This window comes from Pyrgilauda ruficollis, unplaced genomic scaffold (genome assembly GCF_017590135.1).
Source record: "Pyrgilauda ruficollis isolate IOZ18807 unplaced genomic scaffold, ASM1759013v1 scaffold37, whole genome shotgun sequence".
NCBI lineage: Eukaryota > Metazoa > Chordata > Aves > Passeriformes > Passeridae > Pyrgilauda > Pyrgilauda ruficollis.
In genome coordinates, this window is record NW_024525156.1 from 13,102,552 (window position 1) to 13,117,081 (window position 14,530).

The window sequence follows — 14,530 nt, forward strand, 5'->3', positions numbered from 1 at the left end:
ACTTATTTTTTATTTGCTCCTTTTTTGATCTCAGCTTATGTATCTCTTTATGAGTTTTTGAATTTCTGTCTATGAATGAGAACTAGAATCTTACTCTCCTTTGTATTTTCAAAATTAGTCTCTAATACAAATTAATGGGAACCTTTATAGAGTTTGTACTTTTGCCGGATCTGCAAACAGGTGCATTTTAAAGCCACATGTGAATCTCTTTTATGACCACAAGCAATAACATAATTTTTACAATGACAGGCTGGTCTCATCTTTATGTTACTTGGGATCATTTTTGCCATCTGTTGGAACTCCTTTTTGGGTAGTGATAAAGTTTGTCTCTTTAAACATTAATACAGCTGTGGAAAGCAGCAATTTCCATAAAAATGCAGTCAATGAAGTATTATGGCAGCCCTAAATTTACATTAGTTTATAATATGTGATTCTTGAAAATCTCTTGCTTCAATGATGTTTAGATACTCTGGATATCGTCTGTTAAAATAACCATAAAGACCTATAATTTTGAGGAGAAATGGAGTCTAAAACAAAGCAAATTAATAAATTCCAGAATTATCTCAATTATTTGCTTTTTAAAGTTACAATAATTAAAGTACCATTTTCACACAAAAGCAGAACACTTCTAGAGTGTGCATGCATCTATATAAATAAATACAGATGTAAGTACATATATACATGTGAGTGTATTGGCGTAGGTATGTGTCTAGAATATTAAGTAGGGTCAATCAAGAGATTTTGCTATTATTGTCTCTAGGCACTTCATTTACCTTCAAAAGCACTCAAATGCCTTAAGTATAATGTGTCAAATGATTCAAAGGCAAACATGTTTTGTTAAAGACTGTTGAGTTTTCACTATGCCTGCAAATCAATTGGAAGCTCATTGGTGATTTAGTGCCAGACTCCGCTGACAGTAAATGATCATGGGGACAATCTCATCTGGACATATCTCACAAATGGGCATGAAGAAAATTAAAGGTGCTGACTATAAGTTACTTGCTTGGGAAATACTCTTAAAAATGCCTGAGCCAACTTGAAAATGCTGAGACACTGTGGTGATTAAGACTCAGTGAAAATTAATTTGGCATATGCTTTTAAACAGTTTGTTTATTTTCCTCAGGTAGACATATCTTACTGACAGCCAAGGTGAATTTAAAATTGTAGTCATGAAGTCAGTAAGTATCAGTCTTCTGGACCATGAAATATAATATTATTTTTTAACCTTCCTCTCTCCTAAACCACATCTATGAACTAAAAAGGTGGCTACCCTTTAGGTGTGTGGTAATTTCTTTTCACGACTGTCACACATTTTGACTTTATGAGGAAATAAAGCTTTCAAATTTTTTTACTGTGTACATAGCCTAATTTATCACAGGTTATTTATCATTGGTCTTGGAGTAGAATGAAGTAACTGTTATTGAGCTGCCTTTATAGCAGGAAATGTTGATGAGAATTTGGAGTTTATTGGCAGTTAACTGTAAGATATTCACACATGTACATACTTTGGGGACATTAAGTTAGATTGTATTGTTCTGGTTTGGTACGGGGGTTGTTTGTTTTTAATCTCCAATTTGGTGTGAGCAATGTATTTTGAATATGAAGACATGAACAACTTTCATAAGGAATGAAACTGATACTTGTACAGATCTTAATCATTCTTGATCTTAATTTTACAGCGTTATGCATCTATGAGGTTGTAGGAAAAAGCTATTCTGAAAAGTGTTCTGAGGCATCTGGTAAGGTAGTACAAAATTAAGTAAATGTGAGAATCAGGATTTCTGTCATTGTGGAAACTTGCAGAAGTACATTTTGAAAGATATTGAGAAAAATACATGAGAAATGCTGTAACCTATTTGTTCTCATGCTTACTAAAGTATGAGTAACAGCGGGAATAATATCAAGCTCTTTTCAAATAAGCAGAAGTCAGACAAGAGAGTCCAGATAACACTGGAGGATAACATTTTTCTTACTTTCATTTTCCTGACTCTCTGAAGGCTGTGTATGGTACAGAAAATTTCCAAAATGACTATATGATTGCTAAGAAGGAAAAATGCTGTTTTATAACAGAATTCAAGCTGAAGTATTAATCGAAGTAAGAAAAGCACACATGTAACTGACATTCCTATAATTCATCTTCTGTGTTGCTATAAACTTGCAATCAATTATCATACCTATTTTAATGATTTAATTGAAAAAAACATATTTAAGTAATATATACAAACATATGTATCTAATGTGTGTGTATATGCATACAAACATGTATATATAAGCACATTTTAAGCGCGACATTTTCTTATTTAATAATACTGTATCCATTATGGACAGATATTTTATCATATCTACTAAGGTAAATAGTGGACTTCTTGGGGCAGGTAATGTTCTTTTCCTGTGTTTTCTACTCTTAGGCTGCTGGAATTCTGTAGGTAAATAATTTTTAATTGAAATGGTACTAATCATCCAGATTTACATGAAGTAAAGCTTTAACTTCCCAGTAAATCTACTAAAACTGAGGATTAAGGTGGAGTGAGAGAGCTCACAAAAAGAGGTTTACAGGATAAATGAAGGTTTTAGAATTTAGACCTTAGTTTTGTGAGAGATTGATCTGTTTGATAGGACTGCTATCTCTTTTGAAGACTGAAAATTATGTCCAAGCATCTTTATGTGTGTTCTCTCTGTGTGATGACTAGTTAATTTATATTATTTTCGAAAAAATGTTTTTTATCTTGAACCAAATATAATCTGTATTGTTTTATTTATATGTTTTCAAGATTCTTAGAAGTTATTCAGAAATCTGGTAGGGAAAAACAAACAAACCAAACCAAATCAATGGAAACAACCCTTTCTCTATGATTTAGTTTCAAAATAGATGCTTGCAGGTGTTAGTGTGATTAAAAAAAAAAAAAAAAAACTTCAACATTACACTCAGCTGCATAATATTAGCAACTAAGGTGTATACTCAGGCATTCAGAAAGCTGTCTTTTTAAAATAAAAAACTGGAAATATTCTGCATTCAATAGATTAGATTAATTAAGCATCCCAGATGGACTTTAATCTAACAAACAATAATAATTTTAAAAAAAAATTATACTTCTCAATGTGATTTGAAACATCTCTTTTATGGATACATATAAAAAATCTCAAACACATTTACCTTTTATCTAGTTACTTGCAATTCCTGACTTAGATCTGTGTAACCAGCCTTCCCATGCAACTACAAAACCAGTATTTGAGAAATTCCATTCTCAAAAATTGTTTAAATGAAGAAAAGGGGGTTTTTTTTCAGACACCTAGAGGATTTTTTTCAGACCCCTAAAACTGCACATAAAGGAACATAATTGCATGGTTTCAGAAAAGAACTCTGCATTAGCTTGATATAAACAGTGACACTAATGTTAGCACTTTTAATGCATAATCTGTCCAATTCTAAGCTGTTTAGTTTAACGTCTGGCATATTTTAGTTGTAATGAAGGCTATACCACACATATGCCTCTGTTTGACATGTTCCTTCTCAAAAAGACACAGGGGTTCCTAATATTGGTACTGGTAATTAGTGCCAGCTATTCCAGTCCTTAGTACCAGCAGTTCACTTGCTGCAGGCTTCAATATGGTCCCATAAATGTGAGAAGGGTCTCACTGCAAGTCTTATTCTGTAGCATGTCTTGAAACAAGGAAAACTATTTGGTGGTTGGAAGCTTCAAAGGGTCATAGGGGAATAAATTAGGTTCCTATAAACTGGCATTGTGCATAGGAATTCCATTTACTGTGGCTCTGAAAACAGATTGCACATGGTTGTGAATAGTAACATGTTTATATCAAAGGATGTATAGAAGGGTGTATGTTGGTATCAAGAGGTTTAGACACTGGCTGAAGCAACATGCTGTTTCAGAATGTAAGCGATAATTTTGGTTTTCAGATGTGAAGCCATGAAAGATGAAAGGATTTAACATCCAGTCAGAGGGACAGCATCTCTAATCAGGCAGACCATATCCCACTGTATTTCCCTGCAGTGTAAGTAAAAGTGCTGATATGAAGATTCTGGGAGCATTATGCTCTTGTTCACAGATTTTGATGTTATAGCTGAAAATCTAATGAAATAAAAGTAGGAAAATTAATGCATCAAAAATATTTAATGTAGGTATGAGAGAAGAACTTTTAATGCTAGTTTCAAGCTCTGATTTAGAGATGCACAGGTCTCTTTTGGGGGAGGTGAGAGTTTATTGCTTTGGGGTTCTTTGTCTTTTTTTTTAATTTTATTTTGCTTTCAATGTACATAGATAATGAGAAATAATAAATTTGTTGCAATAATGTAGCCAGGCAAACAGTTTTGCAATGAGATAGAAAGAGATTCTATCAGAGAGATAGAAAGGGGAGGCACATTTAACACAATCCAGATCTGAACAATCCAGATCTGATTCCATTTGGCAAGATGACTGTCGTTCCAAGGCTATTCCAATGGACATTTCAATGTCCATTGCTGCAGTAGCTGAACCTATTATGGCATATCTATGGAGTAGAGCTGTTCTAGTCTTCTGTGAAGTAGTAGGAAATTACGTTTAAATGAGTTTGTAGTCAGCTTAAAACTGCATCTCCAAAATTTAGACCAATTAACTGACGAATCCTAAAGTCCCATATAGTGCTATAAAAGTCACTTATTCTGCTTACTAATTGCTACGTTTGAACTTCTGGCACCTTCTTTTCTCCTATGAAAATATTTGAGACCAGAACACTGTGAAAGGTCAGCAGCTGGAGGTCTAAGGGAGCTCAGAGGTCACAGACTGACAGTGAGTTGACAGTGGCTCAGTTCTCACAGGACAGAAACAGAAAAATTGTTTATACCTTCCAGTGTGAGCAGAAAACACTAGTTACTTTTACTTGCTGACAGCACTTATACAAAACCCCAGTTTCTTGTAGCATCAAGAGTCAGCTGTTACTCATATCAGGCGACTCAATCGTTCTGGTTTTCCCAATGTGCTGCCTCAGATTTGTGGTGTCTTAATATGAAATCAAAATTTTCCCCATCTCAAAAGAAAAGAAAAAAATAAGAAAGAAAGTGAGGAATCCTGTTTAGATTAGAAGGATTTTGTAGCTGAAGAAAAATGAATATGTCAAGCCATTATTTAGCTGGATGAAAGAGTCTCACCTGCTTTTACCTGCTATATTTTCTATATTCCTGCCACTTCCCTAACACTAGCTCTAGCATCTAACCTCGTGTTATCTAAATCAGGGAAAAGAAGTAGTAGAAGGGGAATATTGATCTTGAAAAATCCATCTATATGATGGATTTTAAGCTCCTTAAACTTTCTTCTTCTGGTTCAGAGGACAGTGGCAAAAACACAAGAGATCACACCAGAGAGGGAACGAGAAAGTGTGGCACTGTGCCTTGATATCTTATCTGTAACGGTAAACTTAAATGTAAACTTTAAATTTGTGAATTATTTGAAATATTCACAAAGATGTTAGAGGTGTTTTCTATCCAGGCTTCTGTATAGCCTTTGACAGGGTCTCCCACAACATTATTTTCTCCAAGTTGCAGAGAGAGGGATTTGATAGGTGGACTGTTAGGTCCATAATGAACTGGTTGGACAGTCACATCCGGTGTGTATTGTCAATGCCTCAGTGCTCCAATGGACATCAGTTACAAGCAGTGTCACTCTGGAGTTTTTACTGGGACCCGTGTCATTTAATATCTTAATTAATGACATAGACCAAGCGCTCAAGGGTAGCCTCAGCAAACTTGTAGATGACCCCAAGTGAGTAATGGGATTGACACATCGTAAGGACAGCATGCCATCCAGAGAGATCTGGATGAGCTTGAGAACTGCCCCCACAGGAATCTCATGAGGATTAGTCTAAGTGCAAGGGGCTGCACCTGGATCAGGGCAATGCCCCATATCAACACAGGCTGAGGCATGAACACTGACCAGCTCTGCTGGGAAGGAATTGAGGGTGCTTGTGGATGAGAGGTTGGACATGACCCAGCAATGTGCTCTCACAGAAAGCCAAACATGTTCTGGTCTACATCAAAAGCATCTTGGCCAGCAGGGTGAGAGACCACCTGGAATGGTGCATAGGTATCTCTGGGATTCCCAGAAAATGAACAACATTGACCTGTTAGAGCAAGTCCAGAGAAGGCCATGAAAAAGATTACAGGGACGGAACAGATTTCCAGTGGGGAAAGGCTGAGAGAATTGGAATTGTTCAGCCTGCAGAAGAGAGGGCTTTAGGGCTACGTGATTGCAACCTTCTAGTACCTGGAAGGACCCAATAAGAAAGAGGGAGAAAGGCTATTCACAAGAGTCTGTAGTGACAGGACAAGGGGGAACTATTTTGAACTGAAAAAGGTAAGGTTTAGATTGCATATTAGGAAGAGATTCTTTAGTTTGAGGATGGTGAGGAACTGAAACAGGATGCCCAGAGAAGTAACCCCATTCTTGGAAGCATTCAAGGTTGAGTTGGATGGAGTCTGAGCAACCTGGTCTAGTGGAAGGTGTCCCTGCCCATGGCCTACGAGGGACCTAGATACCTTTAGGGTCCCTTTCAAGCCAAGCATTTCTATGATCCCATGATGCACACAGTAGATACATATTAGTTTTAGATGTGATTACTTATATTGTATTTTAGGTGTTTATTTTATCTTCAGTCTGTAACAAAGAACAATAGTATTTTTAAATGGATAATTAAATTTTAGAGAAATTATACACATTGATTGTGGAATGAACAACATACAGGAAAATCCTAACACTTCTGTAACATGCAGCTTGAAATCAGTGGGGCTGTATAAATCCAAAACAACCTGCTTACAGTACCAGAGCTGCAATAAGTCCCTTGCAGACATTCTTTTTGCTAGGAAGATGCTGTCCATATTATATACATAGATGAATGTGTAGACAATGCAAAGGTAAAAGTAGTAGTGATCTAAATTAGATTATTTTGGTGTTCTAGTGATTTTCTTTTGAATATTAGAAATATGAAGTTTTAAAGCATCTATTCATACTACTCTTTTAGAGTTCTTCCTCATGCCAAATGCATATAACTACATCTATATATTTTCCTAATAAAAATACTATACATGTCCTTAACAGACTTCATGCCCAAAAGTGAAAGAAAAAAACCCAAATACTCCAAAATTCTTTGAAAATATCCTAGAAAGATTTATGATTTTGACTACTTCATAAAAAGAGTGTTTTGACTTTTTACCTTGATGGCTTAAGATAATGTTGCTAGACATTGAACTCTTATTTTCTATATTTTTTTTTATTTCATAACAAATAAATTTTATTGCATGAAAATAAGAAAGAACTTAAATTAGGATAAAAATTTTGCATTTAAAAATATGCTGACATTTACAAAGGTTTTGAAATTCTTTCGTAATCGTGGCAAATGCAAAAAGAAATATTGAAAGTATTCTGCCATCATGCTTAGTTTGACTAAAAGGAATTCTACTTCTGTCTTGTAAAATATGAAGTTGTGGATGAAATATTTATTTGAAATGTATCTTTCTCTTAAAGCTAACTCAATAATTCATTTTAAAATAGAGTGCACATTAACAATTAGAATTCTGAAGTTTTGCAAGTTAGCAAACTAGTTTTTAAAGCTTGTGTCAAAGTCGAAACAGTCATTTATAGCTTCTTTTTATAAACATCTGAAACCAGGGAAAATATGCAAAAGAGAAAATATAAATATTTCCTGCTGAAACTTGAAAGATGAGAGCTGCTTCTCTTTAGTTGTTTTTACACATCTGTAGGTTAATAGTTACTGACATAAGCAAATTCAAAAATAGAAAATGTGATGGTTTCTGCACTTGGTTCATTTTCTTCCTTTCTGCTTTTTTTTTTTTTTTTTTTTTTTTTAATTTTTTAACTATATGGCCTACTTGTTCTTGTAAGAGCTTCCTATACAAAATAACAAACTGTTCTTTAGAAATGCACTTGGGATTATGTGATGCTGAAAACATGGTATAACTAAAAATAATAGAATGGAGCATAGTCTTACTTAAATGAAGCAGTAGTCATGATGATTATAGATTCCCTAAAGATATTATAGAAATATTGAACAATGACAATGGAACTTCTAAGAGAATCATTATGCAATTGGTGTTTCAGGATATACTACTGCACTCAAAGACAACAGCACAGTAATACAAATGGTAACATTAATGCATATTACCCAATGTGTTTTACTGCGTGCTCATCTCACTTTTTATTCATGTGTATGTCTTTTACATATATATATTATTTGTATCTTTTACTTAGAATAGCTCTTCTATACAAGGAATGTTTAGTCTTGCTATAATCCTCTACACCTCAATTGAAAATGGCCATATTTGTATTTTGTACATAACATTCTTCTAACAAACCCCACTGACCAGCCAAAGAAAAACTCTTGTATTCTGATTATTTTCAATAAAAGTGATATAATGGAAAAATTGCATGCTCTGAATTTAACCATTTAAAATATGGTGTGCCATGTAGAAATCCTCCTGTGTAGAAATCTTAAAATATGTTATGTGTCTTTTACTAGAAAACATAAATTTAGAAAGTAGCATTTTAAAGAAATGACTGGTAAACTAAATTAGACATTGTCCCTTTTCTTAAAAGAATCAATGCAAACATTAAAAATTTGTTGTGAAATGCTCATCAGCTGCATGTTAAAGAAGCCTAATAAGATAAAACCGGTAAGCCTTATTTATTAAAGTTAGCAAAGCAGGTACAGAGGGATGTAATAATATTGACCTGGGTGCCAAAAGGGATTAAATACATAGGACATCTCATTGCTAACTTCCCTTTTCGAAAGTTCCTGATAACTTTACTTATAGCCTGAAAAAGTGGTTTACTCAGTGAGGTGTGGTGCTTGATTGGATTTTATTTAGGGTTTTTTAGCAATGTTTCACTTGGAAAAATACTAGGACTGAGCTTATACTCATGTAAGCCTTGAAGAAGAAATGAGTAGATTTTAAGTGTGATTAAGGCTGTATTTCTCATTCTACATGAAGAAAAAAAAAAATTCATGATGCATAATATATATTTAACGTCTCTGAAGTTTGGGGATTTGGATAGGTAGCTCAGACTAGGTCATGCTTGAAATCCACCAATTCTTCATTGACACCAAGACTATACCTTAGAACTTTGGCATTCCATCAGTTTAAAATGTTGAACCTCTTTTAAAATTTTCTTCTTTTATTATGTTTTGATTAACTTTTATGGGTCTTCCTTTTGCTTCATTTATTATGTTTTGATTAATTTTTATGGGTCTTCCTAGCCTCTTTTTCTCCTTTTTTGAACTTATATTTTATTTAATCAATTTACTAAATCTAACATGATTGACAGGATTCTTCCAGTCCACTCTAGTATTGTTCAAAAATATAGCTACAGCAGTTATACTTTAGCACTTCAGTACAGCAGATGATTTTAATGAGAAAATCCATGTTATTGACTTCTAGAATGCTTTAAACTAACTTTCTCATTCAACTTTTGAAGTCAATATCAGTTTAACATGATAATTTACATAAAATTTATCTGAAATGACTCTGCAGTCAGCTCACTTCAGTGGTTTTGATTACTCCCAGTACTAACTTTGCTACACAGCATTTTAGGTTTACTCATAACACTGTTGGATTGGATCCTACTTAGGCATAGCAGGACTAATTTATATATAACTTGATGGCTGAACAAACAAGTGCACAAATAAGCATTCATATTTCCCCATGGGCTTGAATAGGTTGTGCTGAAAATCCACGTTATGCCTTCACTCTTCTTACTATCAAACTAGTTAAACATGACGGCTGTTTGCTTATTGGTACTGAAAATCACACATTCTGTCAGAGATGTTGACTTACCATTTTCCCTTGTGTGCTCTAGACATAGTTATTCCAAGAAACAGTCAGTAACACACTGAGAAGTACATAATATGATTGCAATTTGAAAAACAGATAGACACACAGGTGGAAATATTGCTAGTGATGATCCCTCTTCAGTTTCCTAATCTTAATGATATTTTCCTGGGCTTTCATAAATATCTGCTGTCATATTTGTTGCACTTGGCAAACATAATAAATATAATAGTTAAGAAAAAGAAAAAAGTGGTTTGAGACACAATTGAGAAAATTGGAAAGAGATAAAAAATTGAAACTGGGATTTTCCTGTAGATTTTTGACCTGCTTTTCATGAGTGTATCTATTTTTTATAGTGTATATAGTGTAATCATATAGTGATTTCCAGTCAGAAAGCTTCATTGATTAGGTATGCAAGAATCTCTATATACAGTCTATCTGTAATATCCATCATAAACTCAAGTGTTTATGTAGGTAGTGCAGGAATACTTTGATTTTTCATTTCAGTAGTCTTAATAAAGGTGATCGCTCTCTTCCACATCTCTCTTCACTCTCTTCTTGATTTTCTTATATTATTCTTATTTTCATCCATTTGTTTTAGAGGAAAATATACAATTAAAAGGCACGTAATTTTTTATTCTGGAATTTTTTTTTAAATGCTATTTTGTGACTTTCTCTTTCTGTCTTTCTTTCTGTCTGTCTTTCTTTCTTTCTGTCTTTTTTTCTGTCTTTCTATCTTTCTGTCTTCATATTCACATTATTTGTTCTCACTTTTTTTGAAAGGTATTACTTTCACAGCAGCAATAGCTCTAATATGTATTGCTCAATCAATATTTTTTCTTTTTGCTCTTACTTCATGACATGGCAGCCAGAAGGGCCAGCTATGTTGGGGTGGGGGGTGCATGAGGCACAGCATCACCAGCTGGAAAAGGGAAGGGAAGGGAAGGGAAGGGAAGGGAAGGAGAAAAGAAAAAAGGAGAAAAGTAAGGAAATAAGAGAAAAGTAAGGAAATAAGAGAAAAGGGAAAGGAAAGGAAGAAAAAGGAAGGAAGGAAGTGGCGGAAGGAAGGAAGGAAGTGGCGGAAGGAAGGAAGGAAGAAAAAGAAAGAAAGAAAGAAAGAAATTGGTGTCTATTAGAGAGCATCCAAATGAGGGCAACAAAGACGGAGAAGGGCCTTGAAGGAAAGCTGCATGAGGAATGGCTGAACCCACTTGTTCTGCTCAGCCTGGACAAGAGGAGACTGAGGGAAGACCTCATTGCAGTTACAACTTCCTTGTGAGAGGAAGAGGAGGGGCAGACATTGATCTCTCCTCTGTGGTTACCAGAGAAAGGACCTGACGGAATGGCCTGAAGTTGTGTCAGGGGAGGTTTTCGTTCGATATTAGAAAAAGGTTCTTCACCTAGAGGGTGGTTGGGCACTGGAACAGGCTCCCCAAGGAAGTGGCCACAGCACCAGCCTCACAGAGTTCAAGAAGAATTTGGACAATGCTTTTAGGCACAAGGTGTTCTTGGGGTGTCTGGCTCAGGGCCAGGAGTTGGACTTCAATGATGCTTGAGATTCTCTCCCAGTTCAGGAAAGTCTATGATACTGTGGTTCTGTGACTTGTTTTACACAACACTCCAACCTCAAATTACACTTTAAATTCTACAGGAGAGAAGCAGCTAAAGGTTTGGGCTTACTGCTTTAACAACTTCAACTTTTGGGCTTCTATTTAAGTTGGATTTTTTACAAAAATATTGTACAAAAGGGACTCCAAGTAGAAATATATATATATGTGCATAATCTTATTTACATCTGTATGTACATCCTGACTCTTGAATTAGCATTCTTATGACTGAAATTCAGAAATATAGAATATGTGTTTCTAGAATGAACTGGTCTGGATTTGGGTTCTTGTTCTATTCTACTTTTAAAAAAATTAAAAACTACTTTTATTCAATCAAATTCAAATGCTAAAAATTCCCATTCCAGTGGTTTTTTTATATTCCTAAACTGCAGTTAAATGTCAACTAAACAGGGGAAAGAGTAACTCAGATCCTTTTTTTTTGTCTTCATATTAGAAGCCAAAGAAAATTTTTTGCTGGTTATATCCTTTTTCTTAAGGAAAAATACACAAACTTTTCTTCAAAGTAAAACTCACCTTTTCTTGTGTCTTTTATGGACACTCCCCCAGCTTAAAATACATTATGGTACTTATGCTGTCATCCTGCTCATCAAATATAAACATTTCATAGATTTAGTATGTCTCAGGCAGTGCCAAATCACTGGATCATATTCACTCCTCTTTTATTCATGCCTCCCCATTGACTCTAACAAAGTTGGACTAAGTGATAATGTTAAACATGAACATAATTTTTTTCATCTCCATTCCCACAGAGTTCCTTCCTTACAAATATATTTCAAATTAAATATGACAGGTGATCTGCCAACATTTTTCTTTCAGTGATTATCAGCAAAGAAAATTTTGAATGAAAAGGATTACATTATTTTCCATATATCTTTAAAAGAAGCATGCTTGGGCTCCTCACATTACACATGATAGTGTATTTGTTCCTTTCTCATGTTTACAGAATATTATTTTATTATTATAAAATGTTATAAGTACATTATAAATTATATATTTTATATAATAAATAGAAATAGTATTTATACTCTCATGTTTATAAAATAAATTCTAATTCTGTTATACTTCTACTACTTCTCTCAGAGATATTAGCTTCTGGAAATTATTTTGTGAAGATGCATATTAATCACAAGATTATTTTATGTGTATTTTATTGTATCTCTTAAAAATGCCATTATCCACGGCTGATTTTGCAAACCGTTACAGTAAATAATGAAAAGGAAATAACTCTTGAGATTTTTTCTGTTAGTTGTTTCCCATAGCTTAGGGATTTTATGTTTACTTATGAGAGAAATTGTCTCTGCTGTAAAAAAGGTGGAGCACTTAGGTAATCATGATATCTTCTGATGAATGTGTGCTGGTGGTGAATATTATCTATCACTTTATATATTTGAATAAAACTCAGAGAATTATTTTCCTGTTATGCTGTATTTGTTACATCTACTGTAATTCCACATTTTTACTTTTCATTTCAGCAGTTATAAATAGGTGTAAGTTTTTACCCATAAAGGCAAATATAGTATTCTAAATATATTGTAATATATAAAAAGCCCATATTAAATAAGTAAACAAACAAACAAACAACCTGCCAACAAGAACTATCCATACTGGTAACAAAAAGAAGGGAAAAAAAATTGTAAAAACATATTTTTTCACCATTTTGATATATTGATTGATTTACATACTTACACATTTAAAATTGTTTCTGTCTAAAGGTACAAAAAGTTTTGGTAAATTATACCTTAAAATAAAAAGATTATACTCTTTATGCAAGTGATAGCGTCAGCTGTGACAAAACTATGTAGTAACTGATGAGACAGCCATACATGCTGCATTTCTTGATGGTTCTGGTGGGCTTGAAAGACTAAAGAGTAGTTTATAGCATGGAAAAAGGATTAAGAAGTGGATAAAGATGAAACAAATGAATAAAAGCAGAATCCAATTATTTATGGTACATTGCTGGCAACAGAAATTGTTCCATGGATATTCACAGCAGCTAGTGGCAAGTGCCTCAAATAATAAATTACTTATAAGTTCCCAATCATCTCAAATCTTTTTGTATTTTACATAAGGAGTTTTTACCTACCAACTCCAGACATCTCCGGAATACTGGCGGTGTACATGTCCTTGGTGAATTTTGGTTCATTGTCATTGATATCGTGGATTTTAATGATAAATTCAGACTCTGGCTCCACTTGTCTTCCAGTTTTTCTGTCTATAGCCTTGGCACGTAGCACATACAGGGACTTTTCTTCTCTGTCCAATTTCTTTGCAGCATGAATATCTCCTGTATTTTCATCTATAATGAACAGACTGCCAGCCCCATCTCCCGTTAATATGTATTTTAAATTTCCATCTCCTTTATCTTGGTCAGTGTGTAGCTTCAGAGAGGTAGAAAAGAAGAATTTTATAAATATATGTATTGTTATTACAGATCAAATAATTCAGCATATATGAATACGTCTGTACAATCTTGACTATAATTGGGGTCAGTAGTGGTTATCTTCTGTCAGTCTGTTGGAAAAATTGAAAATTTTAGGCTCAGTCATACACAAGAAATAGTTGCAAACAAACCCATAAGGACAGAGGAGGATGTAGAGGATGTTGAAATACTATTTAAAATAACAAATTTATAACAAAAAATTGTAGTTCTTTGAACAGTATGACCAGAAACTACCATAATTTTCCTTTTAAAAAATGACAGGGACTGCAAAATTCCCAAATTTCTATTTGTAAAATAATTCTTGTCTTCTATTTACTAGTTGCTGAGCAGGCAATATGTTACCTTGAAACAAAACAGAAGAAATGAGTTTTAAGTATTAGAGATTCTGAACCTTCCCAAATCACCTATAAATGTTCTAATTTAAGTAACTTGTGTTTCTAGTTGTATTTTTTTCCTTATTTTATTTTTTAAAGGAACATCTTACCTCTGTTGATTGCTTCCTTCTTTCTAGTCCTCTCCACACAGAAGAAATAATTTTCAAGAACACTAGGAGGTAAATGTTCAAAGCATAGAGAGGGCTTTAACAATCCTTTTCCTACTCAACCTCTTTGTAAGAGTTCAAGACACTCT

At 34.0% G+C, this 14,530-nt stretch overlaps 1 protein-coding gene across 2 annotated transcripts in view; it reads right to left on the reverse strand.

The window, feature by feature from the left end:
* Positions 1-14,530, reverse strand: part of CDH9 (cadherin 9) — a 67,871-nt gene that overhangs the window by 33,284 nt on the left and 20,057 nt on the right. For both annotated transcript variants that reach the window (XM_041475903.1, XM_041475904.1), the window contains exon 2: positions 13,544-13,838. In XM_041475903.1, coding sequence (XP_041331837.1) covers positions 13,544-13,838 — 295 coding nt within the window. The remainder of the gene's footprint in view (positions 1-13,543; positions 13,839-14,530) is intronic.